This window comes from Oryctolagus cuniculus, chromosome 2 (assembly GCF_051225735.1).
Source record: "Oryctolagus cuniculus isolate XC-2025 breed Fujian yellow rabbit chromosome 2, ASM5122573v1, whole genome shotgun sequence".
NCBI classification, from domain to species: domain Eukaryota; kingdom Metazoa; phylum Chordata; class Mammalia; order Lagomorpha; family Leporidae; genus Oryctolagus; species Oryctolagus cuniculus.
The window spans coordinates 83,227,612-83,249,985 of NC_142868.1; the positions used below are offsets into that span (position 1 = coordinate 83,227,612).

General features: G+C 36.9%; 1 protein-coding gene across 6 annotated transcripts in view; it reads left to right on the forward strand.

The window, feature by feature from the left end:
* The window catches only part of WRN (WRN RecQ like helicase), a 136,722-nt gene that overhangs the window by 73,370 nt on the left and 40,978 nt on the right, over positions 1–22,374 (forward strand). For all 6 annotated transcript variants that reach the window (XM_089327330.1, XM_089327331.1, XM_051834114.3 and 3 more), the window contains exons 18-23: positions 5,020–5,207; positions 8,199–8,373; positions 13,523–13,704; positions 16,001–16,102; positions 17,000–17,092; positions 20,226–20,370. In XM_089327330.1, the coding sequence (XP_089183456.1) occupies positions 5,020–5,207; positions 8,199–8,373; positions 13,523–13,704; positions 16,001–16,102; positions 17,000–17,092; positions 20,226–20,370 (885 nt within the window). The remainder of the gene's footprint in view (positions 1–5,019; positions 5,208–8,198; positions 8,374–13,522; positions 13,705–16,000; positions 16,103–16,999; positions 17,093–20,225; positions 20,371–22,374) is intronic.

The window sequence follows — 22,374 nt, forward strand, 5'->3', positions numbered from 1 at the left end:
ACATAAATGAATTTTATGTTTAGACTTGAGTCCCATCCTCCAGAAATCCTATTACATGTGTGCAAATATTCCAAAATCCAAATTAAGTGTCCTGCCCAGCTCTACCATGAACTTCCTGTGTGGGAATGTTACTTCTCTGATTTCCAGCTTTATCATCAGAATTCATTCATTCATTTTTCATTTACCAGTTATTTATTGGCATGTACTGTGAGCCAGGTACTATTCTAGCTTATAGACCAAGCAATAAAAAATTCCTCCCCAGAAGGAATATTCTAGTGGGAACTCACAAACAATAGACAAAATGTAGTAAGTTAAATAGTAGTAAGTGCTATTCAAAAATTCCAAAGGCATATGAGGAATGTTGAGTGTTGGGGAGGGATGATTAATTTAGTATCTCAAAAGTAGTAGCCCAGGATTACTAAGTGAGAAAGCAGTGTTTTAGCAGAGACCTGACAGAAGCATGGGAGTGACTCATATAAATTTTCCAAGAGAAAAGTGTTAGGGACAAGGAATAGCAGGAGCAAAGCTCTGAGGCAGAAGCACACCATGGGGCAGGGTTGCTGGGCCCAGTGAACGAGGAGGCGAATAACAGAGGCGGAAGTAAGAAAATGCAACACCAGATCACAAGAAGCTGATGAGCTGTGGTTGTGGTGTTTGCCTTTGTTCAGAGTGAAATGGTTTGCTATCTGATTTCTATTTTTTTTTTAAGATTTTATTTTTTTATTTGAAAGTCAGAGTTACACAGAGAGAGAGAAGTCTTCCATCCGGTGGTTCACTCCCCAATAGGCTGCAACGGCTGGAGCTGCGCCAATCCGAAGCCAGGAGCCAGGAGCTTTTTCTGGGTCTCCCACGTGGGTGCAGGGGCCCAAGGACTTGGGCCATCCTCCACTGCTTTCCCAGGCCACAGCAAAGAGCTGGATCGGAAATGGAGCAGCCAGGGCTAGAACCAGGACCCATATGGGATGCCAGCGCTTCAGGCCAGGGTGTTAAACCACTGTGCTACAGCGCCAGCCCCAGCTTTCTATTTTTTGAAAGTGTCATTCTGGATCCTGTGTTGAAGTGGGCTAATGAAGGAAAAGAGTGAAAGCAAGAAGGAGAAAGGAGAAGGTGGCAGGGATCAAGCGAGAAGTGATTGGATTCTGTACTGTGAAGACCTTATGAGATTCCCTTACTGTTAAAGGAACAGTGGAGGATAGGAGAGTCACAGCTTAGGATTTAGCATCAGAAGGATGGACTTGCTATTAAAACAAGATGGGGGAGACTGAGCAAAGAGCAGATCTAGGGTAGGAGAATTTCAAGAAGTCAGTTTCAGATGAGTGTAGTTTGGGATGGCAGAAAAACGTTGAGTAGGCAAAGCAAATGATTCCTAAGAGGTATAAAACATACTTTCTGCCTTCAGGTAGTTTATAATCCAGTAAAGGAGTTTAGATTCATGTAACTTGAGTTTCCCTTATTTGAAATGCTTCAAATCAGAAGCATTTCAGAATTAAGACTTTTTCAGGTTTTTTGGAGTAAATGCCCATGAGTACAGTTGTTGAGTCCTATGATTAAATGCATATTTAGTTTTCTAAGGAACTGCAAAACTGTTTTCCAGAGTGGCTATATCATTTTATATTCTTACCAGTAATGTATGAACAACCTAGCTTCTTCTTACCTTTGCCAGTACTTGATGGGTTTTGGAATGGTTGAGTATACAAATGAGATACCTTGGGGATACAACCAAGACTAAGCATGAAGTTCATTTGTGTTTCATATATACTTTATACACGTTGCCTGAAGGCAGTGTATATTTTTAATAATTTTGTGCATTGAAACAAATTTTCCTATGTTATGGAAATCCCTGCTTGTCGCTTTATGTTCAGTGTCCCAGATTTAAAATTTTTGAAGATTGTGGATTTTCAGATTAGAAATGTTTAACCTACATCTGTAAAATAATAATACCAAATAGCTAATCGTATGTGGGGTGGTGCAAATAATATGGAAAGAATACTAGTGATAGTACACTACTAGAAAAGGGGTGTCTATGAGAAAATCACTAGGCGCAGTTCAACTGGAGGACCGATTTCCATTAATTTAGAATTGTTTGAAATCAGCTCTTGGAAACTAGGAAAACTGTTTTCTATAATCCTTTCCTAGGTCTTTGATTCTAGAAGGATTGTGTTAAAGGAGTTTTAAATATTTTATGCAGTTCTTAAACAATTTTCAGGTTGAATTAAATTTTTTATTATGTCTGGCTATGGATGTCATTGGATCGTTTTCATTTCTTGGGATGATTAAAAGTAGCGTTTTCCTTCTGTTGAGCCCTAGGGCAGGCTGTTTGTAAAGCAATGGCTGGAAAACCTTTATCCCCGATGCTTTCAAGGACTGTCTTTATTAGCTCGAAGTGGTGAGAGATGCCACCTGGTGGCCATAGTGCTGTCGTTTTCCTCACTGTTCTTGGTGCTTTTTTTTTGTTGAATTCCAGTTACACTCAGACAACTGGCCTGAACCTGGGATGCTTCACACCATATTATTCAATAAATTGAAAAATAGCAAAGAAATCACGAAACCATTGGTCACAAAGATCCTCATTGGAGGGAAGCAGTCAAATTAAGTCTTGAGAAAGAACAGGCAAACAGGAAGCTCCACATCAGTTTGAAAATTCCAGAAAATTCAAACAAGAGGCACTGTGAGAGCCATAGGATATGCTGGTTCTTTCCATTACTATTTCTCCAGCACCTGTTACTACGATTGGCCTGTAGTACACCAGGATCTATTTGTGATGAGTGAATGAAGGAATGGTGTGTGTGTGGGATGTTGAGAGTACAGAGTTAGAATTAGCAACATGACCCAAATTTGAGGCAGATGGAGTAGTTATAATTCTCTCAAGGTGTGGGTGTTATACCATTGAAATATGTGACTAAAATCTTCCTAAATTTTTAAAGTCAGAAGCTAATCTGTATTTCATTACTTATTTTAACAAAATATGGCACCTCTTACCAAAGAAAGCAAGACTTGTCAACTTTAAGAATAAATTTCATAAATTAAGAACTTGATATAATTAGGTGACAGTATAATTTATCACCCAAATCGGTTTGCCTTTTTTTTTTTTTAAAGATTTATTTATTTATTTGAAAGGCAGAGTTACAGAGAGGCAGAAAGAGAGAGGGAGAGTTTTCCAACTGCTGGCTCACTCTCCCAAATGGCCACAATGGCCAGGAGTAGGTCAGGCTGAAGCCAGGAGCAGGAGCTTCATCTGGGTCTCCCATGTGGGTGCAGGGACCCAAGCATTTGGGCCATCTTCCGCTGCTTTCCCAGGCACATTTTCAAGGAGCTGGATTGGAAGTTTCAAGGAAGCTGCTTGGACTTGAACCAGTGCTCACAAGGGATGATGGCATTATAGGTGGCAGCCCAATCCATTATGCCATAATACCAGCCTCAGAGAATCTGTAATTTTTACACTTATTCTTAGTAGTATGGTTTCTACTATACCTGCTCATGTTAACACAGACATGAGAGGCCTTCAAAAAGTTCAGGGAAATGCATGGTATGAAAAAACCTATATGTGGATTTCAACATTTCTTGCATCACTGTAAACTTATGTTTTAACTCAATTTTCCATGAGCTTTTGGAAGCAACCTTATATCTATATTAATATTTGATTAGGGAAATTAACTTATTTATAAATTGGCCTATTCATCTCTAAGTTGTTATATAGATACTTTAAATTCATAGAACAGTCTGATTGTAAGCCAGAAATCAATGGGATTAATTTTGGAGTTACACATTAGAAATAGTTACACAGAACTTAAAGATACAGAATATAAAAATGATACCAATTACCTGGTCACATTGGTTTTGATTTAATTTGTTTTTATCTGAGAGACTGCCTCAAGTTAAATAGTTTTAGGTGAATTTTGAAATCATTTTTCATTCAGTAAAGTAATATTGTTAAAGTAGTTTATAATTTTTAATAAATTATGCCTTGTTTTAATTTTGAGTCAAAGTCTATACTTGTTTATTTGCAAATTAGCAAGTTTGCTACTAATTTCCACTTACATACAACATAGTTGCTTAAGCTGGTTTGTGAGGTCAGTGCAGTGTATATGAAGAGCAATTTTATGAGGAAGTTGTTTCCTGTATCTTTAACAGGCCAAAAAATGTTTTTAAGAAAATTATATCATTGGAATAACTCATGATCTAGGAACTTTAGGATAGTCCTTTTTTTTTTTTTAATTCTGAAGTAATGGCATAATTGAAGCTAGCTCCCTAATGAAAAAAGGGACAAAAATATTAAATCCAGTTTTATGGGAGGGATATTGATATTCTACCTTAGAGTTTTTGAAAATTAGATATTCATGTTTTTCCTGGTACCTGCTTTGGCTGTTAATCCAGTTAAGAAGTCTTTTCTGGGCCGAAAATAGAACATGCCTTGGTTGCTCAAGGAATGAGTAAATAATTCATGTTTCATTTTATACATATTTTTATATATGGAATGCCGCTGGTTCACCTAGTAAAATGAGAAGTTATCCCACTCATTGGGAGCTTTGCTTCTAGATCTGAGAAGGTATACACCAATATAGTCAATATAAGAGCCTTAAAGACTCAGTGCTTTGTTATACAGTTAGAATTTTAGTGCATTGAGAGAATTGAGAATTTCACAAATTCATAATTTGTGAAAAATCAGAAATAGTGTACCCACTGCTTATATCAACAATTACAAATGTAATAAGTGTTAAAAACAAACAGAGAGGTAAATAGCTAACAAGTAAGCTAATTCAATAAGACAATGTAATTGAATTTGGAAACCCTGTGGAGTTAATGTTTTATCTAAATGATTTCTGATGTTTACAAGGTAAATATTTTATTCAGATGGCTGAGAAAAAAGTAGGAAGTTTTTTTCTTCCGTTAGAATAATTGTAAAGTTGGATTTTGCACTACCACTTGAAAATTGTCTTCACACTCTTTGGGAGAAGGCGGTGGGAATGCTGGGATTTACGAGCCCTCTCCTTTAATAAACATCACTTTTACCACATTCAGGTTCCAATTGTTGCACTTACTGCCACTGCAAGTTCTTCAGTGCGGGAAGACATTGTTCGTTGCCTGAAGCTGAGCAATCCTCAGATTACCTGCACGAGCTTTGATCGACCAAACCTGTATTTAGAAGTTGGGCCAAAAACAGGGAATATCCTTCAGGACCTAAAGCAATTTCTCGTCAAAAAGACAAGGTAAGGATTTAATGGTGGGTGAATTTCTTAACCATTTCCTTTTAAAAACATATTTTACTTATTATTATTATTTATTATTTCTCTCTATTGCATGTTTATCATATTTCAAATTCTACCCAGCTTTGGTTCAACTCAGATGTGGGGTTATATAATTAATTCAGTGACTGAGGAAAAGGTGCATTTTTGAAGATAGAAACTAATTCTAATATTTTTGTATTCTGTACTATTGCTTGAGCAGGAATATATATGCTTAATAATTGACAAGTGATCAAACCTAGATTGAATCCTTCATCTGAGTTCCATCTAGTTCACTAATAACACAACCATCTTCAGTCTTAGGATATATGTTTTTAAATCTTAAGTATATATTTTTATTTGAAAGGCCAAGTGATAGAGACAGAGATGCAGAGACAGATCTTTTATCCTCTGGTTCATTTCCCAAATGGCCACAACAGCTGGGGCTGGACCATGCCAGAGCCGGGAAGCTAGGACTCCATCTGGGTCTCCCAGTGGGTGGCAGGGGCTCTACTTCTTGAGACATCACAGGTTGCCTCCCAGGGTCTGCAGTAGCAGCAAGCTGGAATCAGGAGCAGAGCTGGACTTAAATGTAGGCACTCTGATTTGAGATGCAGGCGCTGCAAATGTACCAAGTGCCCACCCCCTGGGATTTTTACAGTCATCCTCCTGTGGACTTGGATATATATATATATATATATTTATATGTACACACACACACACACACACACACACCATGTTCCACAGAATATCCTTGGTGCTTTATATAAGTGATGTAGTTTAGGCATTATCAGTACTCAATACACTACATATTATTTTCATTTTATTGGTGAAGAAACTATCACATACTTTTTTCTGTTTATTTTTGTAAGGGCATTTTATATTTACGCCAAGAAGCTTCCCTAAACCTTATTCCCTGATCTGTCTGCTCAGCGAAAAGCTTATAATTTTCAAGTCATGTGATGTGGTTTTTAGTCAGAATACAATACATTAATGTTTCTCCTACCAATACAAACACTAAACAAATCCTGGCAAGTAGAGTTTAAGGAGTACCATTAGTCTTTCCTTTGTCTAGAAGGGGATAAAAAGAAAGACCTGTCCTAGGTTAAGGAAACCCTGCAGTTAGTTTTGAGGACCTTAAGGAGAGATTTAGACGCAGAGTTTGCTACCTGTTTAGTTGTCCTGTTTCAGAGTGACTATACTCTGAGTGTTCTGGTTGTCTGGTCTTCTCTTTGAGGTGAGTGCACATCGCGCTTCACTTCCCTTCTGTACTAACGGGAAAACGTTCTCTCGAAGAAGGTGTCTGTTCTAGGCTAGCGCCTCCACAGTCAGATCAGGACCTAACTCGCCAAACATCTTACTCAGTCCATATTAGTCTCAATCTCTAGGGGACTTCCTCTTTTTATAAACAAGACTGTTTCAAAAAGAAACAGTCTGCTTTCTCATTTTTGTTTCGGTGACACTGTTCTCTTTTGATGAGACCGTTGTCTTCATAATATCTTATGCAGATGTTTCCTCCTCACTGTTTTTCATGTTGATTCTGCTGGTTGAGGTCTTTGTTGCTTTTTGACTTGCATTGTCCTAACCTCTGCTAACAGAGCTCCCTCCTCCTCAGCGCGCCATGATGCACGCTAAGCAGTCAAGATTTATCATCTGAAAACGTGCTCCGAGGTCTTTGAGTACTGCTCTGGAACTCTTTCCTATAGAGAACACTCCTTAGCCTGACTTTTAAGACCACCCAAGATCTTAGTATTTGATGTGAAATGGTTTTTCTAAAAGCAGATCAAGAAAGACTTTTGTATCCATTTTCAGTCCTCCAAGGAGAGTGATTGTAGAGGAACCATTACAGATCTTAGATAAACAGAACTTTTCCTTTTAATGGACAGTAGTCAAGCTTTCCTAGTATTGCTTTTTATTTGCAATTTCTTCCCTTCTTTTAACTCTGCCATTCATTTTCTATTCACATTTCTTCTATTTGTAGAGCTGACATGTTTCTTAAACCTTATTTTACTTCTGTATTTACAGTGCATTTAAATTACAGATGAGTTTATTTTTTGAAAGAGAGATTGAAAGAGTTCTTCTGTCCACTGGTTCTCTCTCTCCGTTTCACACACACGCACACAGATTGAGATTGACATCTTCGGTCTACTAGTTCAACTCCCAAGTGCCTTACAACAGCCAGGGCTGGGCTGGGCTGAAGCCAGGAGCCTAAAAATTGAAATCATTAAAGGATATGTATATTTAAAATTAAATAAAGTAAATTCTCATAAATCCAACTTAGTCTTTATATTAAGTCAGCATAAATAAACCTATTTGAGGTATTAAATGTCCATGGAAATCATTGTTTATACTTTTAGCAGATAAGCACAAGTTTCTATAGTAGAAATTCTAACAGATGTCATTTTCTATAACATTCATAGTCTTAAGATTATTCATGAACACTTTGAATTTTAAAGATATTTTAGTACTATAAAATAGCTATTACCTTTTTTAGTAAATAAAGAAGCTCAACTTGATCATTTAAGAGAGAATAAGTATAGCATAACAAAGTTTATGCATGTGCCCACGTAAACATCCACTTCCCTCCTAAGAAAATTAAGACTCGTTGTTAAATCTAGTGTGTTGTTTCTCCCCCAGTTGTTTATTTCAGTAGTTCATAAGTTTTATCAAGTTCTCTGCTGGAAGGAACAAACGTGTTTCTGGGTTTAACTCTTAATTTGAGCTGAAACTGCATCAGAGGCTTTTGCACCTTGACACAGCTCATCTCCACGTGTGACCATGCTTAATGCTATAGATCTCCTTGTAGATTTTTATGCATGTGCTTGGTGCATAAAAGATTGTCATGCTTTTTTACATATACTCTCCCCTTTATGGTCTTTCCCTTAGCAAGTAGAACAGTACATTAAATAAGATAAAACCCAAACTGGTCTGAAGCATATATCTAATACATGTGTGTGTTGTTTTCTTCTTCTGTAGTTCTGACTGGGAATTTGAAGGTCCAACCATCATCTATTGTCCTTCCCGGAAGATGACAGAACAAGTTACAGCTGAACTTCGTAAACTGAATGTGGCCTGTGGAACGTACCATGCAGGCATGAGCTGTAGCAGGAGGAAGGAGGTTCATCATAGTTTCATGAGAGACGACATTCAGGTGTGAGGCTCTGTTGTCATCTCACTGCCTTTTCCCATAGTGGAAACACATTTCTTAAATACTCATTTGCCGAGTCTTTTTTGAATACTTTGTGTGCATTGGGGCATAGAGCAGTCCCTCTGATAAAGAGAAGCAGCGTGTAATGTCAGAGATAGGTAGGTCAGTCAGCTGTTGCAGACTAGTGTGAATGGCAGCCGTGTCCAAGAAGATGTAATTTGAGTTAGGTCTGAACAAGTAAATGAAGTTTGTCCTCTGTGACTGTTTTAGCCTTAGATTTTTTTTTTTTTTTTTTTTTAATTTAAGAGAGAGAAGGAGTTCTCATTCTCTGATTTATTCCTTAAATGTCCACAACAGTTGGAACTGGACCTGGCCAAAGCTGGAATCCAGGAACACAATCTAGGTCTCCCACGTGGGTGGCAGGAACCCTGTTACTTGAGCCATTACTGCTGCCTCCTAGGGTCTGTAGGAAGCTGGAATTGGGAGGCAGAGCCAGGAACTGAATCAAGACACCCTGATAGGGAATACAAGCACCTTAACCAGTGTCTTAGCTGCTAACTGCTAGGCCAGGTGCCTAACTGCAGCCTTAGACATTTTAATTTAAATGAAATTTTATATGTTAAATAAAGCAGATTAAATTAAAATACTTCTCATTGAATATTACAGAGGATCCAACAGCCGCCCAATCTCTAAGCTAGTCCCTGTAGATGTCTTAGAACCATGAGAGGGTGCAGAGGAGTTTGGAAACCACCTGCATGTTTTTGAACAAGTTCAGAGTGTTTTAGAAATGTTAGATTGCGGCACTAGGTGGGATTGGTCTGAAGGTGAAGAAGCTGAAGGACAGAAGGTGGTGTTGAAGTTGATGTGTGAGTTCTGCAGCTGAGATTCCTGTGATGGTTGGCCTGGTTCAGTGGTGTCAGAGAGTACTAGGAAGGACTGAAAGTTGAGTTAAATGTAGTAGGCTGAAGTCAACCCTGTAGCACTGTTGACCTGCACTCCGTCACTGTAAACCTGTGGAATAGCCCTCCTCTCACGTGAAGAGGTGAATTTAACTGCAGCTCTGGCGTACCTCTCTATCCAGCCTTCTCTGTGATAGATAGATATTATCAACCACTAGTCCACATTGTTCAGAGACTATGGTTTGTATGTACTGTCTGTAAAGTTCACCATGTACAGTCATGCTCTAGTGCATGCCTTTTATGAAAGCATGGTAATTAAAAACTTCATTTGGAAGGCAGAGACAGAGACAGACAGACAGATAGAGAGAGATCTTCCTTCTGTTGGTTCACTATCGAAGTATGCACAAGAGCTAGAGGTGGGCCAGGAATCTGGATCTCCTGCATGGATGCAGGGGCCCAAGTTCTTGAGCCGTAACATGCTGCTTCCTAGGGTGCTAGTTAGCAGGAAGCTGGAATTAAGTGGAACCGGGTGGTGGCTTAACTGCTGCTCTCAACACCATCCTCCTGAAAGCATCTTCCTCTTTTTTTCCCTTCTTTCCAAAGATAGCAACAGCTGTCACAGCTGTTGAGAACAGAAATTTTGTCCAAATTCTTGAATGCTTTTTATTTTTTCTGGATTATTTCAGTGGCTTGAAAATTACCAGATGAAATTAGATTAACTGTTAGGACTTGATGGTCAGTCTTCAAGGCTCAGTGGTTTCTTCTATCTTGTTGTATAACTACTTGTTAATTGATATTAAAGCACTTCACAAGGACAACAGGGACTACAGACTTTATCCATGTTATATTGTGATGGGAGGTTTTGTTGTATCATCTGATTTTCCCGACGATGCACAGCTTCATTAAACATCAATGATTAAATATGGCTCAACTTCACAGTGATCATTAATTATACCTGATTCCTAGCAGGGTATATTATGTGTGTGCTAGTGTATTTTGTCTTTCTGTGGTAGGATGTTGTACCTTTTTATCCACATTATGAAAATTAATAAATTAGCCATGACTGTTTCACCCTAGGTTGACATTAGGTGCTGTGTTTTATCTAACAACTGACCCCGTGTACTTCTTTCCTGCCACACGTAATTCTGAAGCTCCACATTTGCATCACAGATTTTCAAACACTGTATCCAACATTTCATCATCAATATAGAATAACTGTGTTCTTGGAATTATTTGCCGTTGAGTCTTTATTTTGTGCCTTCTGAATACATATTGAATTCTACATATTTAGTTTCTGTTCTTTTTACAGTTGATTTGTACTTCAGTGTGGGCCTAAAAATAGAGCTGGCCTCCCTTGGTCTTGGTGTCTTGGATTGCTTGATGCTAAGAATCTTGGTTTTTTTCTAATTTATGATTTAGAAAGGCATGTAGACCTTTTTTTCCTATTCTTAGAACCAGATCCAATTATATTGGTATGTAGATGTGCGTTTTTCATCTGTGACTGTTCATTCTTTTTTTTTTTTTTTTTAAGATTTATTTATTTATTTGAAAGTCAGAGGTACACAAACAGGAGAGGCAGAGAGAGAGAGGTCTTCCATCTGATGGTTCACTCCCCAATTGGCCGCAACGGCTGGAGCTACGCTGATCTGAAGCCAGGAGCCAGGAGCTTTTTCCGGGTCTCCCATGTGCGTGCAGGGTCCCAAGGACTTGGGCCATCTTCTACTGCTTTCCCAGGCCATAGCAGAGAGCTGAATCGGAAGAAGAGCAGCTGGGACTAGAACAGGTGCCCATATGTGATGCCTGTGCTTCAGGCCAGGGCGTTAACCCGCTGCGCCACAGCGCAGGTTCTGACTATTCATTCTTTCTTTTAATCTTCACTTTTAGTTTCGTATCTTTTATTTTTGTATTTCATTTTCCCTTTTCAGATGCCTTGAATTCATTTCCTCTCTGAAATAAAGTTGTGAATAAATTGTTTGATAAAGTTTTGTTGTTTACATCTGAGGGTTTATAAGGACATTTTGAAAATCATGTTCGTAGAATCAGTTAATCCCATCTAAATATAATATGATTAGAATGATTGTGTTGCTTATTAAACTCTTAAGTAATGCATAATTGTCTAATTTTATTTACCTAAAAGCTTTACTTAGTTTTCATTCCTGTATTTTCTGTCCTTTGTCATACTTCCTTTTAGTTGTCAGCATTTTCTTGTTATTTCATTTTCTTCCTTATCTTTTCTTTCTTTGAACTTCTGGCCCATCTTAGCACATGTCTTTTTTTTTTTTTCACTCTTAATTGGTACTTTAACTTTCATTAGGTAAACCTGCAATTCGATTTGTTCTGCTGTGTTTACAATGAAAAGCTTCAGCCTTGCTTGTCTTCCCCTCTTGGGTTTCCTGTGCCTAGTTTTTCTGGTGTTTACCGCTGCATCTTGCCATAATTTGCTTATGGTGCTACTACTAATCTTTTGTGTGTCTGTTTATTAGTTTTAGGCATTTGTCTGTGGACTCTTCAGTTGGAAAGATGAGAGTTCAGCTGCCTTTCACATCCTTTCTTGTTCTTTCATTACTCTGTATTTTTAACTCCCTTTCCTCTAGATTACAGTTTTGGTTAGATCAATATATAGAATTTAAACAATCATTGCTTTGTAAGTACTTTTTACCTCTAGTCTATGTAGTATATCATAGTTATTTTTCTTATCTTTTTGAACTCTTTATAAGTTTTTGTTTAAATTTTTTTAGTTTTCTGTACTTACCAGTATTTTTTCCATAATACCTCCCCAGGTCATGTAATGTTATCTCATTATATTCTACATATTAGATGCTCTATCCATTTTGTTCTCTTCAAGATGCAGAGATAATACATCATGTGTCTATTATCTTTAATAAGCTATTTCCATCTTTGAATAGTGTTAGAAAACATTAAAATGTAGCCAGGTAAGGATACTTGAAACTTCATAGTAATATGTAAGTTTCACTTATATCTTAAGAGCCACTCTGTGACTCATCTATAGGTGTTGATAGGAACCATGTTATTTAATACTTTTTAATACCAAGTGAACATAAATCCCACTTTATGGTCACCAATCCTTTTTTTTTTTTTTTTACATTTAGGTTATTTTTTGTTTTATTCCCATCATGACAATATTACAAAAAACTTACATAGTCTTTGTGTATTTAACCAAATTTATATAGGATAAATTCCTGCAGTTGAATCCCACCAAGGGATATTTGCATTTAAAGTATTTTGTAGAGAGATCTGCCAAATTATCCTCCGAAGAGACTACTCATTACGCTACTACCAATTGGAGTGCAAGAGCTTGTTTCCCTGAACCTTCAACAAGTGTGTGTGATCAGAGTTAGAATCCTTCAGGTGCTTCTACTTTCCCAATTCTACTGATCTCTAGTTTCAGATTTTCTTCTTTTTAGCTGTCTGATCGCACTTGGTTTTCTTTCTTTGTTTCTTTTCCCAAAGAAACCCTTTATTTAATGAGTACAAATTTCAAAAGTACAACTTTAGGAATATAGTGATTCTTCCCAACATACCCGCCCTCCCACCCCTACTCCCACGCCACCCACTTCCTCTCTCCCATTCCTAGTCCCACTGTCCATTAAGATTCATTTTCCATTAACTTTATGCACAGAAGACCAACTCTATACTAAGTAAGGATTTCAGTAATTGGCACACATACACACACACACACACAAACTGTTTGAGAAAAGGTTTTACAGTTAATTCTCTTAATATAATTGATTGAGGACAGAAGTCCTGCATGGGAAGTTAAGTGCTATGGAAGTCTTTTGAATCCATGAACTCTGTCAGTATTTAGACAAGGCCATAAGCAAAGTGGAAGTTCTCTCCTCCCTTCAGAGAAAAGTACAGCCTTCTTTCCACTGGGGTCTCTCTGACAGAGATCCTTCATGTAGGATACTCTTTTGTCACAGTGTCTTGGCTTTCCATGCCTGAAATGCTCTCATGGGCTTTTCAGCCAAACCAGAATGCCTTAAGAGCTGATTCTGAGGTGAGAGTGCTATTTAAAACGATTGTTATTCTATCACGTTGCTGTTGGTCACCAATCCTTAATCTATAAATTGGATAATTTCTTAATCTATAAGTGATTGGTAGAAATTATATTAAATTCAGTTTAATTACTTTAGTTAATGAACAAAGTATTCTTAATAGAAATTGTTAAAGTAAGGTTTGGTTCTGCTAAACATGTGTTGTTTATTCCAAAACTGTGTTGTTTTTATTCTCAGTGTGTCATAGCTACCATTGCTTTTGGAATGGGCATTAATAAGGCTGATATTCGCAAAGTCATTCATTATGGTACTCCCAAGGAAATGGAATCCTATTACCAGGAAATTGGTAGAGCTGGCCGTGATGGACTTCAGAGTTCTTGTCACCTACTGTGGGCTGCAGCAGATTCTAACTTGAATAGGTAAAAACACTCATTGCTTCCAACTTACAGATTTCCTTCTTTCTAAGACAGTGTTTGAGGCAGCGTCCAAAGCTACCAGTTATTTGTGAATGCATTTAAAGCCGCCCCCTGAAAAAGAGGAGTCTAAGATCATACAGATATGTTTGCTACAACTGCTGTGAAAGAAATTACAGTTGTGTTAAGTTCCATGAAGCAAAGTTTCCTTGAGTGGTTAGAGTATATCATGGTGTGTTGTGTTTACCCAGTTAATAAGGTCAGGTAGTGCTTCTTTAAGGAAGTAAGAGTTAAGTTGAAGTTGGCAAAAAAAAAAAAAAAAAAAAAAAAAAAAGGATTCAATTAGTTAAAAATGTTTGATGTAGATTTTAAACTCTTCCTTCTCTTATTTCCCTTTTGACACCAGTGTCTATATCATGGTTTAATGAACCAGTTTAAATTGGATAGAATACAGCTGTACACGCTACTATTAAATTTGGGATGTATCAAACATCAGTTGATTCCTACCAAGTTATGATTTAATTTGCATTATGCTACAGGAGCTCAAGACATCAACAGCTTGAGTTTTGCAGGCTCATCAATATACTTTTGTTTATCTGGATCTTAAAAGATATTTTAAATGCTTATATCATTAATATTTAATAGGAAATATTAAATAGGAAATAATAGTGATGAGTAATCAAATAATGGTGCTGGAAAACTCATGGTTGATTTTTTTGTATAGATAGGTTGCTCTTTGCATTAGTCCTAAGGGAAATTTAACTTGGGTTAATCACTAAAAAAAAAAAAAAAAGAATTGAACAAGGATTGAGGATGGCTTTATGTGATTGTGATGACAAATCTCTTCTAGAAAGAAAAACAGGTTAAGAATAAGTGAGACTTTCTGGTTCTCAACTCAAAAGGTCACTGTAATTCCCAAAATTTTAGTTTATTGTATACAGAATTCTGTGACTTAGAGATTGTCCAATCATCATTCAGTCATTATGTAATTTTGTATTTCTTGTTGGTGAAACTATGCTATAAGCAACATCCCAGTGCCTATATTTGCTATCTGTTGTATTATCTTTTTTAATAAAATTTTTTTACAGATTTATTTATTTATTTGAAAGGCAGTGATGCATAGAAAGTGAGAGAGAGAGAGAGAGATCTTCTATCTGCTGGTTCACTCCCCAAATGGCACAATGGCCAGAGCTGGGCTGGGTGCCAGAAGCCAGGAGCTTTTCCAGGTCTCCCATGTGGGTGCAAGGATCCAAGCACTTGGGCCATCTTCTCCTTCTTTCCCAAGTGCATTAACGGGGAGCTGGATTGGAAGTGGAGCATGTGGGACACCCAGCACTGCAGGCGGAGGCTTAATTTTCTACACCGTAGCGCTGGCCCCTGTATTATCTTAAATAGTCAAACCAAATAACTCTTGCAACTTTTTTTTAAGGGAATAATTTGTAAAATAGTCTCAGTTCAATAAATATTTCACTGGTTCCAACTGAGTTCTATTAACGATAATATAATATTTTTAGGAACTTTAAGAAGTTTTCAAACTGTATGCCGTGGAATATTATATTGTAATTTGTTATAGTCCCACAAGAAGAATAAATATTCATTTGATTTGCTGTTAGAGACTTATTGTTTTATTTTCTAAAATTGTTTATTGAGACAGGTGAGGTTAATGAAATGTAGTTCATTTGAACCCAATAACATAAGGGAGGTTCTAGTTATGAGAGTATGGGCATTTGTTTTGCTTGTTCCTTCTGTCTAGGGAGGAGGAAGTGACCCAAACAAACAAGCAAAGTAAAACAAAGCTAGATGGAAAGCGGAGCAGCTGTGATTCAGACTGGTGCTTTGATATGGGATGGCAGCATTGCAGATAGCAGCTTAGCTCACTGTGCCACGTGCCGGCCCTTTGCTCATTTTAAAATCAGGTTTTTTATGTTTACTGTTGAGTTGTTTGAGTCTATATACTCTGGTTATTCATCCCTTGTTGGATGCATGATTTCAAGTATTTTCTTCCATTCTGTAGATTGTCTATACTCTCAATTGTTACCTTTGTTGTACATAGGCTTTTGAGTTTGATAAAGTATCATTTGCCAATTTTGGGTTTTGTTGTCAGTGTTTTTGGGGTCATTTCCAAAATATCTTTGCCCAGACCAATGCCCTGAAACATTTCCTTTATGTTTTCTGAATAATATTTCTTTATCCTGATAGGAGTGTGAGTTTTTGTATTGTTTACTTTGAACAGTAATGAATAAATAGTAACAAAATTGATAATATCATTTTATATATTCCTGTGGATATTTTTAATTGATAGGCACCTACTTATGGAGATACGTGATGAGAAGTTTCGATTATATAAATTACAGATGTTGACAAAGATGGAAAAATATCTTCATTCCAGCAGATGTCGGCGGCAGTATGTATTATTATTATTATTATTATTATCATCATCATCATTTTAAAGATTTATTTATTTATTTGAAAGTCAGAGTTACACAGAGAGAGAAGGAGAAGCAGAGAGAGACAGAAGTCTTCCATCCGTTGGTTCACTCCCCAAATGGTTGCAACTGTTGGAGTTGTACCTATCCGAAGCCAGGAGCCAGAGCTACTTCTGGGTTTCCCACATGGGTGTGGGGGCTCAAGGACTTGGGCCATTTTCTTCTACTTTCCCAGTCCATAGCACAGAGCTGGATCAGAAGTGGAGCACCTGGGACTCGAACCAGAGCCCATATGGGATGCCGGCACTGCAGGTGGTGGCCTTATCCCACTACACCACAGCGCTGGCCCCAAGTACATATTATTTTATGTCAGTTAATAACATGGATTTATGGATAGTGCTCTTTTAAGATAAAAGTTTTGCTAAATAATTTGATACTTTTTAAGAAAATATTTATGTTACATGTGTACTGAATATTAAGGCAAGCTTCATTACATCTGAGTAAACAGAAGTCACATAAGTAAGTTCCAGTGGATCAATTAATGATGATTTTATCTCATTTCTAGTAATAATTTTTTTAATGATTTTATTTATTTATTCGAAAGGCAGAGTTACAGAGAGGAGAGGCAGAGAGAGAGAGGGGTCTTTCATCTGCTGGATCACTCCCCAAATGGCCGTAATGGCTGGAGCTGGGCTGATCTGAAGCTGGGAGCCTAGAGCTTTTTCCGGGTATCCCAAGTGGTACAGGTGCTCAAAGACTTGGGCCATCTTCCACTGCTTCCCAGCACATCAGCAGGGAACTGGATCAGAAGTGGAGCAGCCACCTCTCTAGCAATGAATTTAGCATGTACGTTTCTATTCTTCTTTCTTGGATAGGATCATCTTGTCTCATTTTGAGGACAAACAACTGCGAAAAGCCTCGTTGGGTATAATGGGAACTGAAAAATGCTGTGATAATTGCAGGTCCAGGTAAAGATTGCTCATATTGCTCATAGATGGGTGTTCTAGAAGTCTGCGTTGTTCTGTTTTGTCAGATCATGTTTAATTGAATTCTTGTTTCATGATATGTATTTTAAGTATTTTAAAATAATGAGTTTATTTGTTTAAATGTAAGGCAAAGCAAGTGATAATAGAATGTTTTGCTTTTTAAATAGATATAGTAAAATGGTAGACCTAAATCTAAACATCAATGTTTACATTAAGTTTAACTGACCTAACAATATTGTTAAAATGCATAAATTACCAGAATTAATCTAAAAACGTGACCCTATCCTATATGCTGTTTTTAAGAAATCCACTACAAGTATAATTATACAGGTAGGTCTAAAAAAGAATGAAATGTTACATATCAGGAGAACACTATTCGAAGGAAAGCAGGATCTGTTATTTTAACATTGGGCCATAGAGACCTCAGAGCAAAGAATATTACCATGGATAAACAAGGAGGGTCAGTTCACCAATGTGTCAGTCTGGGTTCTCCAGAGAGACAGGACAAGTAATTATATAAAGTGGGGGCAGGAGGTAGGGAGAAAGATCGAAGGATGGGGGCTGGTAAGTCTAAAACCCATACTGCTGGCTGACAGGTTGGAAATGGGTAGGTGTTGATGCTGTGGTCTTAAGACAAAATTCCCTTTTCTCCAGCAAACCTCAGATTGGTTGAGGCTCACATTACTGAGGGTTATTAAAGTCAGCTGATTGTAAATGTTAATCACATCTAATGGATTTTTTTACAGTAATATCTAGATTAGTGTTTAACAAAACAGCTGAGCACCATAGCCTAGCCACGTTGATACATGAGATTAAGCACCACAGCTGAAAAGACAGAATCCTAAATGCATGCATACTTACCAGATAGACTGAGAGAACTGAAGAAGTAGAAAAATCCAGTTGCACTTGATGACTTCAACATCTTTCAGTGATTGATAAAGCTACAGACAATAATTAGTAAGGAGGGAGAAAAAGTGAACAGGACTTTCAACAAATCACATCTAATTGACTTTTATTGAGCATTCGACCCATCAACAAGACTGTTCGTTCTTTTCCAGTGCAGATCGAATATTCATGAACAGCAATCATGTTCTGGGTCAGAAAACATACCTTAAGCATTTTGAAGTATTATCTTTGTATGAAATATGTTTTTTGACTAGAACATAATTAAAATTGGAAAGCAGTAACAGAAACATAGAGGAAGGTTTCCAATCCTTGGGGAATTAAATAACATACTTCTGAATAATCCATGAGTAAAAGAGGAAGTCTCCAGGCAAATCAGAAAATGTTTTGAACTGAATGAAATGAAAATACATAATGTATGTGATGGAGCTAATGCATTCCTGAGAAGGAAATTTATAGCATTAAATACTTATAAAAGAAGAAAGGTTTCAAATCAATAATTAAACATTTAGTTTAAGAAACAAGCAAATACAAGCAAAAGAAACCAAATGGAAACACGAGGAAGGAAATAATAGAGTGTAATCAGTGAAACAAAACAAAAACAACAGAGAAATACAAAAACCTAACAGCTCGTTTATTGTAAAGGTCAATAAAATTGAAGTAAACCTCTAACAAGATGGACAGAAAAAAGGAGATGCAGATTACCAGTATCAAGAAGGAGGAGGAATTCACTATAGACCACAGACGTTGTAAGGGGCATAAAGGAACACTTTGAGCAATTCAGTAGATGTAAACGCAATGATTTAGGTGAAATGGACCAAATCTCTGGTAACTCCATCCTAGCAAAACTCACAGTGAATTCACTCACAGTGAATTCCCTTTGAGAATTCCTTGTTAAAACCTCTGGGAAAAAAATTCCTAACCTACATGGTTTCAATGAGAAATTCTAATCACTTAAGAAATAATGCCAGCCCTACAGAATTACTTCGGTTGTATGATATTCTCTGCAGCATGGTAACAGGGATAAAGAAGAGACCAGTGGTTGCCAGAGACTAGAGGAGGGAGGAAGTATGAGTACAATGAATACTTTGTACAGAGGAGTAGTTTAGAGTAACGGATATGTTGCATGCCCTGATTTTGATGAGTAAATCTAAAAATATGAATCTATGGTTGTGTTAAAATATGGAGAACTTTACACACACACACACACACACACACAGCCCATACTAATTCTAAAAAAAAAAAAAAAAAAAAGATGCACCTGCCAGGTAAGCTGTATAACTAGTGTGGTAGCTGTATTGCTGTTAGATCAAAGAAGCATTGTTAGGCGTGGCGCATGGTATACTTCTTTACAGAAGGGACTTGGTACCGTGGTGATGGGCAGGGGTCCTGGAACCAGTTCCCTGAGGAGAATGAGGGATGACCATCCTCATGTTAGAAAGGAAAATAATCAGCTGAGCAAACTGCTCAAGAGGCCAGGAAAGTAAACTTAATCAGTAGTTTTTTCCCCCAAATATATTATTATATCTGGAATACTGAATGTATTCTTTTGTTACTCCGAAGATATTTATTATTAAGAAAAGCAATTGAATTAAGGGCATGAACTGCATTAGTTGATTTTTCTGTAGGGAATCCTTTTGTTCTCAGACAATCCAAAATATTTTCATTTGTATGAGATAATTTCAAATGTTCCTGAAGCTGACCTAGGAATTTAACTTCATAATGCATATAAATGAAAGATTTATCATAGTTGATCATATTTTACAGCCTTTGGCGTTTAAACTAACAACTTATTGCATAGGAATTGGTTTCTTTAAATTAAAAAGTTCTTTTAGAACACGTTTTTTTCCCTAACAAAAGCTAGCATAAAAGTCCATTCTTCATATAATCCATGCAGTGGTGGCGTTCTAGCTGTAACCCTCCAGCTCTGCCTGCTGGAAGCGTTTCTTCTTCTTCCAGCGTCTTCTTAGGAAGCTTGGCTAGAATTAGGAACCAACAACATAACATTCTGTGCTGCCTCGTTATGGTGTGTTTTTCAGGTATTACATTCTCCACACGCTTTTGATTGTAATAAATTTTACTTGTAGTTTCTGAGGCAGTGGGCACATTTGAGATTTTTTTTTACTTGGCTCATTTATTATACTGAATATTTTTATTTCCAAAGGCGCATGCCTTGTCTAAGTGTTGTTAATATGTCGTAATTTTTCCTTAGACTGGGTCATTCTCATCCTGTTGATGCTTCGGATGAGGACACGTCACAGGACTTCGGCCCACAAGCATTCCAGCTGCTGTCTGCTGTGGCCATCCTGGGGCAGAAGTTTGGAATTGGGGTTCCAATTTTATTTCTCCGAGGATCTGTGAGTATGCCTTCACAGTTCAGTGATTCCTGGCACATGTTTCTTCAGGCGTTTGTAGCTGTTGGAAACTCAAGAGTTGTGTTAAGTTTCCGTTAGACACTGCAAACATTGCTTTGGAGAACACTGTGTGTCGCCCCTGCTCTGCTCTTGTGTTCCGAGCTGAAGTTCACCTTTGCACCTCAGTCTGGAAGAACTAGGGTGGTTTGTCGCGTTGCCCTCGGGTGACTCCCTAGAGCGGTCGGTCGTTCTTAGGGTAATTAAGGAAAGTTAACTTCCACCATGTCAAGGGACAAGTGAACAAAATTAGATCTCTTGGTGTCCAGGAAACTGTTAAATTCTTTGAGCAGAACTTCAGTTTCAGTTATGAATTGTCTAAGTTAAATAACATGACTTGGCAACATATTTTCTCCCTTGTATTCCATTTTTTCTCAGAAATATCCAAATTTCTAAGAACATTGTTTTGTTGTTTGCTTTACTGATGAATAGATAGTTCAATCCAACTACCTTTTTCTTTTTGAGTGATCAGTGTGCCAGCATTATGCTAACAACTTCAGGTACAAATATGGATAAGTCCTGTGCCTGATGATCAACAGGATTTTTTTCTGTTGCCCTGTTGTTTATATGATTGTATTCTGGATTTAGAAGTTTATGAAATAAAGCTAAGTGTGTATGTTAGTTAAATAAATCAAGAATGGAAGACAGAGGACGCTTTGTCAATATTTTATAAAAATGTGTAAAATAGAAGTAAAAATTCTTATTTTGTATGTAGAATTTAACAAGTAATTTTAACAAATAACATAATTCAACAAATATTTTTTAAATACTCAAATGCTGCATGTAAATGTTTATTTTCTGAGTTTTAAATTTGTTTAGGAAGGAGTATATTACATTAATTGTGAGATATTTTTAGTGAAACATTGAAAACTTCAGTTAACTTTTTGGATACTAATGTCTTTAGGTTCTGAACGGGTTTTCCAATTTTGTTTTTAAATCATAGATTGATTAGAAATTTAATAGTAGAGGTGTGGCCTAAGGAACTTTGTTTCAGCTACTCTATTTTTTATGAAAAGAATTTAAGTTCCAAAGGATAGCTTAAGTGTAATTGAGATCTATAAAAATTTTTTCTGTCACCTTCAAAACCAGGTCTTATAAATGTGTAATTTATAAACATGATCCTTCTTTTAATTTGTTGTAATCCAACCATATCCAGTATCAACAAATAAGTACAAGGGGGCTGCTAGCAAACCTGAGCTGGTCACGAGAGGGATCGGATTTCACCTATTATTTGAAAACCAAGTCAGACTGCATACACTGACAGTCTCTTCTGGGAGCCCTCAAATTAAGAAGTTTGTGCTTTGTGAAATTTTATACTACCCTTGCTAGATAAAAGTGTAAAACTTTTTTAAAAGTGCCACTTAATGAAAATTTATAGACACTAACTGTGATGAAAATAAGGCAAGTTTTCCCTTGCTTTTTGGTGACCTTGGTATCTACTGGGATATTGTTCAAAAATTTATAATTATAATTCCTTTGAGAATTTAGTAAATTGTTCCCCTTAACCAATTTAGGAAGATTTAGCACCTTTGCAGATAATTTTGATCTGTAAAATGATGTGTCTTCAACTGAGAACTATTGGAGTTTATTTAAAGAGATAATGAGTCTGTATAACAAATATAACTGCATCAGTACATGATTCTATTCTCTCATAAAAGATTTAAAACATGAGTATAAAACTGATATGCAGCCTATCCAGAAGTTTGTGAATGGAGTTAAAAACTTTGTGAAACACAAGTTTGACTGGAAGTTTAATAGTAGAACTACTGCCTGAGGAACTTTGTTTTCTCTTTCTAAATAGCTGCAACTAAAACCTTTAAATGCTCCATATGCGCTTTCCCAGGAGGTTAAGTGAGACTTTTTTCCTGATCACACTACCAAAGTGTGAAACCTTAATCATGGCTCAGGACTGGGTAACACTTTTTATAGAAGGTGATTCGACATTGGCAG